At 42.5% G+C, this 14,167-nt stretch overlaps 1 protein-coding gene across 1 annotated transcript in view; it reads right to left on the reverse strand.

The window, feature by feature from the left end:
• The window catches only part of LOC112218843 (leucine-rich repeat-containing G-protein coupled receptor 5), a 29,073-nt gene that overhangs the window by 12,354 nt on the left and 2,552 nt on the right, over positions 1-14,167 (reverse strand). The window contains exons 2-6 of the mRNA XM_024380051.1: positions 8,055-8,126; positions 7,360-7,431; positions 7,198-7,269; positions 5,146-5,361; positions 4,849-4,920 (exon numbers count right to left, since the gene is read on the reverse strand). Coding sequence (XP_024235819.1) covers positions 4,849-4,920; positions 5,146-5,361; positions 7,198-7,269; positions 7,360-7,431; positions 8,055-8,126 — 504 coding nt within the window. The remainder of the gene's footprint in view (positions 1-4,848; positions 4,921-5,145; positions 5,362-7,197; positions 7,270-7,359; positions 7,432-8,054; positions 8,127-14,167) is intronic.

A 14,167-nucleotide genomic window follows, 5' to 3' on the forward strand; every position in this document is an offset into this window, starting at 1 on the left:
ACTTATTCCACATTTTGTTGTCTTACAGCCTGAATTAAAAATGAATTAAATAGATTTTTAATCTTTTTAATACCCCATAATGACACAGGGAAAACATCTTTTTTGACATTTTTGCAAATGTATTGAAAATGAAATACAGAAATATCTCATTTACATAAGTATTCACACCGCTAAGTCAATACTTTGTAGAAGCAACTTTGGCAGCGATTACAGCTGTGACTCTTTCTGGGTACATCTCTAAGAGCTTTCAACACCTGGATTGTGCAACATTTGCCCATTATTCTTTTAGAAATTCTACAAGCTCTGTCAAATTGATTGTTGATCATTGCAAGGCAACCATTTTCAGGTCTTGTCATAGATTTTCAAGTAGATTTAAATCAAAACTAACTCTGCCACTCAGGAACATTCACTGTCTTCTTGGTAAGCAACTCCAGTGTAGATTTGGCCTTGTGTTTTAGGCTATTGTCCTGTTGAAAGGTGAACTCCCAGTGTCTGGTGGAAAGCAGACTGAAGCAAGTTTTTCTTGAGGACAATGGTCACCAACCAGTCGACCACAGGGCATTCCTAGTCGATCACCAAATATGTTGAAAAGCCAACGATAAAGGCATAAAGGCTTGCGCTCCTTTTGTGTGTGTGGCGGACAGTGTTCCCATTTTGAACCATTTTATTTGTCTGAAAAGACAAATACGCCTACCTGGCAGACCGGGAGGTCTGTGGCTAAATCGAGTACGCCTACTGCACTGGCCAATTGGATAGCTCAAATCACCATGCCTACAGCGTCCACAACCCCAGCTACATCAAAGTTTGATACTGGTCTACTTGGGATTTCATGACTTTAAAATCATTACCGACCAGAGAGACTGTCAAAGAACACAGCCGAGTGCTTCTGTTTTTAAGAGTCAGTTGATGTCTAAGTATTTATTCAGCACTGCCAACACTGTTTTTATTCAACACTATTTATTACAAAACATAAAACGCGCTTCACCCTAGTTACACTCATGCTGCGGGTGCAATGAATGAGTAGCCAAGTGTATCAGTTAATTGTATTATTATTAGCAGCTCGTTGTGTCTATTTTAATATCTAGGAATATTTAACTTTCTCTGGTCATAGGAGAACAACATGAACCCCTCTCTCTGGTCAGTCTCACCAGAGGAAAGGAAGGAGAGAGCAGGGACCGTGATGGGCAGACCCTCTGCTGCTCTCTCCCTACCTCCGCTGAGACTAATGCCGTGTTCACCCAGTTAGTTTTGTCTGTATGAACATCACCATAATTTGCAAATAAATTCATTAAAAATCCTACAATGTGATTTTCTGGAGAAAAAAAATCTCATTTTGTCTGTTATAGTTGAAGTGTACCTATGATGAAAATTACAGGCCTCTCATCTTTTTAAGTGGGAGAACTTGCACAATTGGTGGCTGACTAAATACTTTTTTGCCCCACTGTATGCTCAGCTCTGCCTCGCAAGTGCTACACCAACTGATTTAAAAAAAATCAAAGCTCCAGTTTTTAAATATAATAATGGTCTGAGAAGAAAAATGTTGTCACTTCAGGCATATAGCCAATATACTCTGATAAAGTATTAGGCTTACTGCACAAACCACATTCCTACAAAACTGTTATATTAGGTTGTTACATTTTAGTCATGTTTAAAAAAATGTGGCTTGCTTTTTGACTGTGAAGGTGATCTTAACTCAGAAAAGGTTGGTGCCTGTGCTTAGCTCCATTCTGTTTCTTTTTATCCTGAAAAACTCCCCAGTCCTTAACGATTACAAGCATTCCCTTAACACGATGCCACTACCACTATGCTTGAAAATATGGAGAGTGGTTCTCAGTAATGTGTTGTGTTGGATTTGCCCCAAACATAACACTTTGTATTCAGCTCAGAAAGGTGCTTTGCCACAAGTTTTGCAGTTTTACTTTAGTGCCTTGTTGCAAACAGGATGCATGTTTTGGAATATTTTGTTATTCTGCACAGGCTTCCTTCTTTTCACTCTGTCATTTAGGTTAGTATTGTGGAGTAACTACAATGTTGTTGATCCATCCTCAGTTTTCTCCTATCACAGCCATTGAACTCTGTAACTGTTTTAAAGTCACCCTTGCCTCATGGTGAAATCCCTCAACGAATCTGCGTTTGAAATTCACTGTTCGACGGAGGGACTTTACAGATAATTGTATGTGTGGGGTACAGAGATGAGGTAGTCATTCAAAAATCATGTTAAACACTATTATTGCAAACAGGCCATGCAACTTAAGTGACTTTTTAAGCACATTTTTACTTCTGAACTTATTTAGGCTTGTCATAACAAATGGGATGAATGCTTATTGACGCAAGACATTTCAGCTTTTTATTTTTAATTCATTTGTCAAAATGTAAATGTAAACCATTTTAAATGCATGCTGTAACACAACAAAATGTTGAAAAAGTCAAGGGGTGTGAATACTTTCTGAAGGTACTGGGGGTGACAAAAATAACTACAAACAAAATATTGCAACAGAATAGCAGTCTGGGGCTCTTGTTCTCCCCTCCTGTCTCAGCCTCCAGTATTTATGCTGCAGTAGTTTATGTGTCGGGGGGCTAGGGTCAGTTTGTTATATCTGGAGTACTTCTCCTGTCCTATTCGCTGTCCTGTGTGAATCTAAGTGTGCGTTCTCTAATTTTCTCCTTCTCTCTTTCTTTCTCTCTCTCGGAGGACCTGAGCCCTAGGACCATGCCCCAGGACTACCTGACATGATGACTCCTTGCTGTCCCCAGTCCACCTGACCATGCTGCTGCTCCAGTTTCAACTGACCTGAGCCCTAGGACCATGCCCCAGGACTACCTGACATAATTACTCCTTGCTGTCCCCAGTCCACCTGGCCATGCTGCTGCTCCAGTTTCAACTGTTCTGCCTTACTATTATTCGACCATGCTGGTCATTTATGAACATTTGAACATCTTGGCCATGTTCTGTTATAATCATCTCCACCCGGCACAGCCAGAAGAGGACTGGCCACCCCTCATATGCTCTCTCTAATTCTCTCTTTCTTTCTCTCTCTCGGAGGACCTGAGCCCTAGGACCGTGCCCCAGGACTACCTGACATGATGACTCCTTGCTGTCCCCAGTCCACCTGACTGTGCTGCTGCTCCAGTTTCAACTGTTCTGCCTTATTATTATTTGACCATGCTGGACATTTATGAACATTTGAACATCTTGGCCATGTTCTGTTATAATCTCCACCCGGCACAGCCAGAAGAGGACTGGCCACCCCACATAGCCTGGTTCCTCTCTAGGTTTCTTCCTAGGTTTTGGCCTTTCTAGGGAGTTTTTCCTAGCCACCGTGCTTCTACACCAGCATTGCTTGCTGTTTGGGGTTTTAGGCTGGGTTTCTGTACAGCACTTTGAGATATCAGCTGATGTACGAAGGGCTATATAAATACATTTGATTTGATTTGTACTGTACATTACAGTCGTTATAGAGTCGGTGGTACAGTATTTACTTCAGTTGACTCATACAGGGCTCATCTCATGTGTGCACAGACCGCAAGTGGTTCTGTGTTTTAAGGCTACAATAATGGGCCAATCTAGCAATATTTCAGACCCCCCCTGTTTGTAAATACAGTAGTCAGTACTGTAAATATAGTGCAAATACATATCATGTTTTAAATGTTTGTCTTTTTGACAGCAGTAACTTGTGAACTACTGCTGTATCTTCCAACATGACTCTGTTTTCTCTGGTCAGTAGTATAATGGGGGTTGTTAGTATACAGTACTGGTAGGCTGCATGTTGTTTGGCTATTACCCTGCTAACACTCAGGAAACATGTGCTGCTAGATTCAGGGTAATTGGTAGAGTGCTGCATCATGCGGCCACACACTGAGATGCACCAAATCGTTGTGATCGTTTGAATTGCAGTGGTGGCCGTCTTGTAAAAAAGGCAAATTCAGAGTTCTGTTCTGGCATGCAAATCCATAGCCTGGGTACCTGAATGTCTAGCCTGGGTACCTGAGTGTCTAGCCTGGGTACCTGAGTGTCTAGCCTGGGTACCTGAGTGTCTAGCCTGGGTACCTGAGTGTCTAGCCTGGGTACCTGAGTGTCTAGCCTGTCTAGCCGGGGTACCTGAGTGTCTAGCCTGGGTACCTGGTTGTCTAGCCTGGCTACCTGAGTGTCTAGCCTGGCTACCTGAGTGTCTAGCCTGGCTACCTGAGTGTCTAGCCTGGCTACCTGAGTGTCTAGCCTGGCTACCTGAGTGTCTAGCCAGGGTACCTGAGTGTCTAGCCGGGGTACCTGAGTGTCTAGCCTGGGTATCTGAGTGTCTAGCCTGGGTATCTGAGTGTCTAGCCTGGGTACCCCAGTGTCTAGCCTGGGTACCTGAGTGTCTAGCCGGGGTACCTGAGTCTCTAGCCTGGGTACCCCAGTGTCTAGCCTGGGTACCTCAGTGTCTAGCCTGGGTACCCCAGCGTCTAGCCTGGGTACCCCAGTGTCTAGCCTGGGTACCTCAGTGTCTAGCCTGGGTACCTCAGTGTCTAGCCTGGGTACCTCAGTGTCTAGCCTGGGTACCTCAGTGTCTAGCCTGGGTACCTCAGTGTCTAGCCTGGGTACCTCAGTGTCTAGCCTGGGTACCTGAGTGTCTATGTGTTCAACAACAAAACGTTGGCTGAAGCAAAGAGAGACTGGCACCCAGACTTGCAAAAACATATGATGATGAGTGTCATCTTGAATCAAATAATTAATTAGTAGGTTATTAGTTCATTAGCTTTTTATAATCTAATGTCTCAGTAAATACCTGGTCATTTCTGTACTGTAAAAAATTGTGCCAATTAAGCCATAAGGTGATGAAGGTACATTTGAGGTAGAGGTGAACTCACAGAGTCTCCAGGCTGAGAAGCCCATCAAAACACCTATCACCCAACGACTGGATTTGGTTGTTATGGAGATGCCTAGGAAGAGATGCATGGAAAGATATCAAAAGAGTGTGAAGACCCAATAACGCCCTGCAGGGTTCTACACATTGGTAGAAAGGAAGTAGGTATGCATAGGAGCAAAAGAGAGAGAAGGTAGAAAACAAAGAACATTGAAAGACTGAGAGAGCAAGGCTTCCCCTTAAACAACACAAACAAATGATATAACAACCAACCGTTGGTCAATCCAACCATGCTACTCACAGGACCACCAGACTGGTGAGATTGGCGAAAGCGTGGTCTGGGATGTGGGTGATGCTGTTGAGGGCCAGGGTCACTGCCTGCAGAGTTGGCAGGATGGCCAGTGCATGGACGGGCACCTCCGTTAGGGTATTATCATCCAGCCACAGGTGGCGTAAGGACGCCAGGCCCCTAAAGGAGCTCTCAGGAACACTGGCAATTTGGTTGGCATCCAACCGCCTGACAGAGAGGAAGAGTGTTGCAGACAGTGTCCCATACATTCAGATTTTCCTTGAAAATACAGTAATCAATTACATTCAAAGTGCATTTTTAAGAATTCTCAAGTTATTTCTTTGGAGCGGACATGTTTATTCATTAACATTTATCTGTTCATTTAGATTCATTTCACAAACAAATTCATGCACCATCTACTTCTTCTATAAATACATGGTTTTACATGGCACATGCATGTCCAGTACATTAATGTAAAACATTTATATTGAAAGGTAGAAAATAAAGTTGTTTGGAAAACACAAAATAAATGTAGACCTTGTGCTTTAATTAATTTCTCATATTAAACAGCATCTCCAAGCTGCTTTTTATTCCAGAGAGACATCCTCGATCAGGGAGGTCTGTGCATTCTTTGGGTGCATGGTAGTAATTTCTGGTGTTGACATTCGCTGTAGGGACTTAGCTGTCTGACAAAGGGTCCTGGCACCACCACAAGCAGGCAGCTTACTTGAGGTCATCCTTTGTCTGTCTGTCTAACGTGTGAACTTCAGATTGGTATGTCTAAACAACATGGATAGCTATTTACTCCAGCCAGAGCGTTCAAACACGAGCCTGATTGAGATGTGGAGGACAGAGGATCAGGTAAACATGTTTAGGGATGCCTCAGGGCTCAGTGTAACAACAGTTCATTTTGTAAGAGGATAATGACGGAGTGAGTTTCGTGTGTGTGTGGGGCGGCAGGTAGCCTGGTTAAGAGCATTAGGCCAGTGACCGAAAAGTCGGTGGTTCGAATTCCCGAGCCAACTAGGTGAAAAATCTGTCAATGTGACCTTGAGCGAGACACTTAACCCTAGTCCCCCTGGATAAGAGCATCTGCTAAAATGTGTGTGTGGCTATAATCCATTAGACTTTTCGTGGTTCTATATCATTTCGATTATAACACATTAAAGCTACTGAACTTTCAATATTAAGTGTAACTGAAGGTCGGTGTGTATGTGTGTGGCAGAGAGAAAACATTCTCACATTACCAACATTGTGCCATGTTTACAAATGACATGGACAATTACATTTGTGGCTCTCTAAGTGGCCTTAACCACAAATTTTTCCTTGAATGTTGCATTGTGTTTTCTGTCTCTGGAGAATAATACTTCCAAACATAAACCAAACATATGAAATAAACCTGAAAATTCAGCTTAGCGTCAAATAAGGTCCGTCTATCATCAGTGACTGTCAAAATTCCAAGGAGCCCCTTTTTTCAGATGGAGTGACACAAAATAAGCTATTGGCAAAGGCTAAGACTGTGGACAGATGTACCAAGACTATAGAGTTAGAGGACAGACATAGGCAGCGCCCTTGAGGACAATTTTAAGTCGTCAACTGGGTGGGACATCCTATGGGTTAAGGAACGATCACATAATTCCATCCAGGTCACCAGGAGGGATCAGCCAATGAATTATACTCATGAGGAAACATTCCAGAACGGCAGGTGGTAAAAAAATGTCTTTATACCTGTTCAAACACACTCTATGTGGCAGTGTGGACCCTTTCAGTTAGTTTACCAACTCATAGAAGTAGTAGAAGAAAATGGACTATTTAGAAATGGAGATGGCCTCAATGGTGCTGCCCGTGCTCTCACAGACAATGATGCGATGTCTATCCAATGTCTATGGTAAAGACTCAATATGGAGGCATTTCTCTCCTCCTCTCCTCCTCTCCTTCCTCTATTCCCTGCTCAGCTCCTTCTCGAACTGCGCTGCAGAGGGGCATCATACAGAGAAAACTAACTGGGTCTTGAATTAGCTAGTGTCATCTTGTGCATGTGTTCAGTTGTTCAGATATACTCACAGAGACTGTAGGTTCCTCAGGTTCTCAAGAGCCTTGCTGGGAACCTGCTTTAGGTGATTGTTCTGTAGCATTCTGTTCAGAAAGACAGAAGGTATTAATTCACAAAGAAGCAGGTTTTTAGGAATTGATCATGTATGTATGAGCTAGTAAAATATGACTTACAATACTTTGAGATTGAAGAGGCCAGAGAAAGCCCCTTCAGGGATGTCTGTTAGGTAGTTTCCTGCTAGTCGTCTGCAGGGTGAGAAGCAGACGAAATATACAAATGATGATATGGGTGTGGGAAATACACATGCACACATACTCACACTGTACTACATTACAGATTATTATTTGTTAACAACTGAACTTCCACTGATTCCCCCGGCACCAGTTTATTTCATTAATAAGCCAACCAGGCACCATAAACTGTAACCTGAGCCTGTTGTTGCTGAATTTCGATTTCCTGACTCCCTTTCAACAGCTCCAACAGAAAGCTGTATCATACATGGGCAAGAGAATGGAGTCTAATGTTAACATCATTACTGCTTCTGAATCCTGGTCCATTCTGATAGCACATCTATCGAGCCACATTGATCCGTCTGTTTTGTGTTTGTCTCTTACCCCATATTTACTGTCTGGTTCAAACTACATGTAGACTAGAGAGGGGGTTTTCAGCAGTGAGCAAACACTAACTCTGGGTTCTTTACTTGGGGATTTATTACAGACAATTTGGGGACCAGTGTAATACTCTTCAGCAGTCAGCATCAGACCAGAGACATTTTTCAACAGAGAAATCTAATCTCCAGGAAGGACAAAGCTTAAACTCTCAAACTCCTACTAAAGAGGGGTGCCATCTGTCCTAGACTAATACTCACAGCTCTTGGAGGAAGTGTAGGTTGGAGAGGGCTCTGTTGGGCAGCAGGGTGAGGTTGTTCATACTCAGATCACTGATGGAGGAACACAGAACAGTAACAGTTTGTTACACAGTAGCAGTGTGTTAGCATGACATGGGTGTGTTAGTGCCACAACTGGGCTCTCCAGCTGTCCATTCCACACATAGTAAAAGCCATCATACTTCCTGACTGATATGGGGGGAGACATACAGAAAACATTAGGACACCCCACCATATACTGTACATAATTCTCAAAACCCTTGATGAAGGATTCTTGATCTGAAATTCAACACCACTTTTGAGATGTGTAATTCAAATATATATATATATATATATTTTATACAGTGCATTCGGAAAGTATTCAAAAACCTTCACCTTTTCCACATTCTGTTATGTTACAGATGTATTCTAAAATTGATTTAAAAAAAACTTTCTCATCAATCTACACACAATACCCCATAATGACATCACAATACCCCATAATGACATCACAATACCCCATAATGACATCACAATACCCCATAATGACATCACAATACCCCATAATGACAAACCGAAAACAGGTTGAGAAATGTTAGCAAGTGAATAAAAAATAAAAAGCATCCTGTTTCCATTGAACATCCTTGAGATGTTTCTACAACTTGATTGGAGTCCATCTGTAGTAAATTCAATTGACTGGACATGAACATACCTGTCTATGTAAGTTACCACATTTGACCAAGCCATGAGGTCGAAGGAATTGTCTGTAGAGCTCCGAGACAGGATTGTGTCGAAGCACAGATCTGGGGAAGGGTACCAAAACAATTCTGCAGCATTGAAGGTCCTCAAGAACACAGTGGCCTCCATCATTCTTTAATGGAAGGAGTTTGTATCCACCAAGACTCTTCCTAGAGCTGGCCGCCCGGCCAAACTGAGCAATCGGGGGAGAAGAATGTATTTTGAAATACTCTGGTGCAGTTTCATTCAACTCGTAGTTAAACGTTTAGTTTTTTTATAGTTTTATTTACCCTTGGTTCAGTTATTTTGACTTGTGCAAGTTTATTTTTTGCATTTCTTAGATGTCACACATAACTACACCACATATCACACTTTCACAAAATGCTTGAAGACATGGCTAAAGGTCAATCAGATTTGTGAACATGGTCCCTAGCTGTGTGTTGCCGCTCTCCATGTTGTCTGTTGTCTGTAGCTTGTGAGGTGTGGAAACACTTTGTTGCTTTTATGAATTTTGTCTTGCTGCTTTTTGTCCTATGTTGCTCTGTCTGTATGCTACGTCTTGCTTGTCCTATGTTGCTATGTCTTGCTTGTTCTATGTTGCTATTGTCTATATTGTAATTGTTTTTAATAACCTGCCCAGGGACTGCGGTTGAAAATTAGCCGGCTGGGTAAAACCGGCACTTTTACTGAAACGTTGATTAATGTGCACTGTCCCTGTAAAAATAAAAATAAACTCAAATAAACTCAAGGGCAATGGTCAGGGACGGGACCAAGAACCCGATGACAGAGCTCCAGAGTTCCTCTGTGGAGATGGGAGAACCATCCAGAAGGACAACCATCTCTGCAGCACTCCACCAATTAGGCCTTTTTGTTAGAATGACCAGATGGAAGCCACTCTTCAGTTAAAGGCACAAGGACTCTCAGACCATGAGAAACAAGATTCTCTAGTCTGATGAAACCAAGATTGAACTCTTTGGCCTGAATGCCAAGCTTCACATCTGGAGGAAACCAGGCACCGCTCATCAACTTTCCATTACCATCCCTACGGTGAAGCATGATAGTGGCACCATCATGCTGTGGGGATATTTTTCAGAGGCAGGGACTGGGAGACTAGTCAGGATCGAGGGAAAGATGGCATGCAGATCGGTAGAAATTGTAAGATAAATTGTAATTCCATATGAGAAAGGTTGCCGACTCCTCATGTAGCCTATTACTGTCAACTTCAGGAGAGTAATGGCAGAATCTGCGAAAGCCAGCCTCGGTGGTAGGAGAGTAGTTGGGTCAAGTTCCGTTCTTTTTCTTCTGGTTTTCTAGATCTCTAGCGCCCTCTTGGGGCATTTGTCTTACTTCATCAAACCCTAAGCTTTAAGCATCAGACAAGCTCAATGCATATAGTTGATTTTATTAAAACACATAGGGTGTGTCTATATATGGTAAAATTCATGTCTAAACATTTCGGCCAATTGACTGGTAAAAAGAACAAACAACTTTTGGTCGACCAAGTTTTTTTTTAGTAGGGGCCAGCCCTAGGCTGAGTACTTTGTTTTGGGTACCTTTGGCTGTCAGGCCTTGCAGCCTTGGGACCCTGACCTCTAAAGACAATTTGCACAGTGTCCTCTCATGTATTTCATGGAATAATTTGGTCAATATCTGGTATGAATTGGTCATAAAATGTGATATTTCCATGGCGTATTTAAGGAACGAGCTCTAGAAATTGGGACCACTTAGGAAAATAGTAGATACTGCAGAGGAATGTCAGCAGAAAGAAAGTTCTCTGTTCAATTCCTTGTATTATAATGTGTTGTAATAAAACACTGCAACACCAGTGGAGTGGTCTTTGGAAGTTACAGTCCAGCAGGCATATACTATCTCTAAAGATTTGGACATGGGAATGAGGGCTGACAGTGTCTGTGTAAAGATTTAAGGAGGGATTTGTCCCCCTTTTCTAGATAAAGGATGGACTATGTTGATGAGACGTTGATTCTGTGTGGAGTCCTTAACATTTCACAAGTAAGACCCTCTGACATTAGCAAGGGTGTCATGATACAAAGCATGCTACTACAGTACCACCGTGTCCCTGTTAACCCCTTCCTCCCTAGACAGTTGTAATGATTTAGACTTCTCAAATTTAGAACCTAACTTTTAGAACTACAATGTATCTCTTTTCAAGCTTTTTCAAATAGTGGCAAGTCTAAAACACATAAACCCAGAATGTTCTTTAAATGTACTATCATGCATGCGCACATTCAAAAAACAGAAAGCTAACATAATGAGCCAGTACCCCAGTACACTTATGGTCTGGGACCAGAGGGGATGGTCGATTTAGATAGGCTGTCACAGATAGAGATAATCTGTCTGCTTTAGGCACTGCCGTACATGTAATATTGTACTGTGCGATGTTAAGAAGCCAAGGTATCTGTAAAAAAATGTACATCATATACCAAGAATCTATACAGGTCTGAACTGAAAGAACGTGATTCTTCAATCTTAAACTTGATGGCGTAACATTTGTATAAATGTAACTACTGTACATCAAAATGGTTGGATGTGCACTGGAGGAACATTGCATTAGTGCTGCTAAGGGTGAAATGTGAGAAGCAGGCAACATGACTGACAAAATCATTCTGTTCGCAGGCTTTTAGTGGTGACAGAGAGGCATGTGGCGGATGATGTCTTTCCCTTTTTGCTCTCTCTCCCATTTTCTCTCTCTTTCGCTCTCCCCCTCTCTTTCTTTCTTTCTTTCCTCTCTATTTTTATCTCCCCCTCTTTCTTTCTCTCTCTTCTCTCTCCACATAGTTCCCTCTGGTCCCTAACAAAGACCCCCTTTTCCTTCAACTTTCAGTTAACCATCTGCTATGTTGTACATATGTCAGGAATCCATAGCATTTCCTATGAAAATCCCCCAGTTCCTGCATGGCTGTCTCCAGCAGGGAATGGGTTAATGAGCTGTCCTTTTTCATCCCTTTATTATGGACAAGCACAGTATGTATGAAGCAGCACGTACAGATCAGCATGTGTGTATTTACACACACACACACACACACACACACTCCAGTGGCGACCCGTAATATATATAAACTCATCAGAAAAAGAAACATTCCTTTTTCAGGACCCTGTCTTTCAAATATAATTTGTAAAAATCCAAATAACTTCACAGATCTTCATTGTAAAGGGTTTAAACACTGTTTCCCATGCTTGTTCAATGAACCATAAACAATTAATGAACATGCATCTGTGGAATGGTCGTTAAGACACTGACAGCTTACAGATGGTAGGCAATTAATGTCACAGTTATGAAAACTTAGGATACTAAAGAGGCCTTTCTACTGACTCTGAAAAACACCAAAAGAAAGATGCCTAGGGTCCCTGCTCATCTGAGTGAATGTGCTTTAGGCATGCTGCAAGGAAGCATGAGGACTGCAGATGTGGCCAGGGCAATAAATTGCAATGTCCGTATTGTGAGACACCTAAGACAGCGCTACAGGGAGACAGGACGGACAGCAGATCGTCTGCGCAGTGGCAGACCACGTGTAACAACACCTGCACATCCGAACATCTGGTACATCCGAACATCACACCTGCGGGACAGGTACAGGATGGCAAAAACAACTGCCCGAGTTACACCAGGAACGCACAATCCCTCCATCAGTGCTCAGACTGTCCACAATAGGCTGAGAGAGGCTGGACTGAGGGCTTGTAGGCCTATTGTAAGGCAGGTCCTCACCAGACATCACTGGCAACAACGTCGCCTATGGGCACAAATCCACCGTCACTGGACCAGACAGGACTGGCAAAAAGTGCTCTTCATTGACGAGTCGCGGTTTTGTCTCACCAGGGGTGATGGTCGGATTCGCTTTTATCGTCGAAGGAATGAGCGTTACACCGAGGCCTGTACTCTGGATCGGGATCGATTTGGAGGTGAAGGGTCGGTCATGGTCTGGGGCGGTGTGTCACAGCATCATCGGACTGAGCTTGTTGTTATTGCAGGCAACCTCAATGCTGTGCGTTACAGGGAAGACATCCTCCTCCCTCATGCGATACCCTTCCTGCAGGCTCATCCTGACATGACCCTCCCACATGACAATGCCACCAGTCATACTGCTCATTCTGTGCGTAATTTCCTGCAAGACAGGAATGTCAGTGTTCTGCCATGGCCAGCGAAGAGCCCGGATCTCAATCCCATTGAGCAGGTCTGAGACCTGTTGGATCAGAGGGTGAGGGCAAGGGCCATTCCCCCAGAAATGTCTAGGAACTTGCAGGTGCCTTGGTGGAATAGTGGGGTAACATCTCACAGCAAGAACTGGCAAATCTGGTGCAGTCCATGAGGAGGAGATGCACTGAGTACTTAATACATCTGGTGGCCACACCAAATACTGACTGTTACTTTTGGTTTAGAATAGAGGTCGGCCGATTATGATTTTTCAACGCCAATACCGATTATTGGAGGACCAATAAAAGCCGATACCAATTTTTAAATTTTTTATATTGACAATTACAACAATACTGAATGAACACTTATTTGAACTTAATATAATACATCAATAAAATCAATTTATCCTCAAATAAATAGTGAAACATGTTCAATTTGGTTTAAATAATGCAAAAACAAAGTGTTGGAGAAGAAAGTAAAAGTGCAATATGTGCCATGTAAAAAGCTAACGTTTAAATTCCTTGCTCAGAACATGAGAACATATGAAAGCTGGTGGTTCCTTTTAACATGAGTCTTCAATATTCCCAGGTAAGAAGTTTTAGGTTGTAGTTATTATAGGAATTTTAGGACTATTTCTCTCTATACCATTTGTATTTCATTAACCTTTGACTATTGGATGTTCTTATAGGCACTTTAGTATTGCCAGTGTAACAGTATAGCTTCCGTCCATCTCCTCGCTCCTCGCTCCATCTCCTCCTCGCAGGTTTAAAAATATATACTTCTGTGTATTGATTTTAAGAAAGGCATTGATGTTTATGGTTAGGTACACATTGGAGCAACGACAGTCCTTTTTCGCGAATACGCACCGCATCGATTATATGCAACGCAGGACACGCTATATAAACTAGTAATATCATCAACCATGTGTAGTTAACTAGTGATTATGATTGATTGATTGATTGTTTTTTATAAGATAAGTTTAATGCTAGCTAGCAACTTACCTTGGCTTACTGTATTCGCGTAACAGGCAGGCTCCTCGTGGAGTGTAATGTAATCAGTTGGTTAGAGCGTTGGACTAGTTACTGTAAGGTTGCAAGATTGAATCCCCGAGCAGACAAGGTAAAAATCTGTCATTCTGCCCCTGAACAAGGCAGTTAACCCACCGTTCCTAGGCCGTCATTAAAAATAAGAATGTGTTCTTAACTGACTTTCCTAGTTAAATAAAGAA

Source organism: Oncorhynchus tshawytscha, linkage group LG19 (genome assembly GCF_018296145.1).
Source record: "Oncorhynchus tshawytscha isolate Ot180627B linkage group LG19, Otsh_v2.0, whole genome shotgun sequence".
In the NCBI taxonomy this organism is placed as follows: Eukaryota; Metazoa; Chordata; class Actinopteri; order Salmoniformes; family Salmonidae; genus Oncorhynchus; species Oncorhynchus tshawytscha.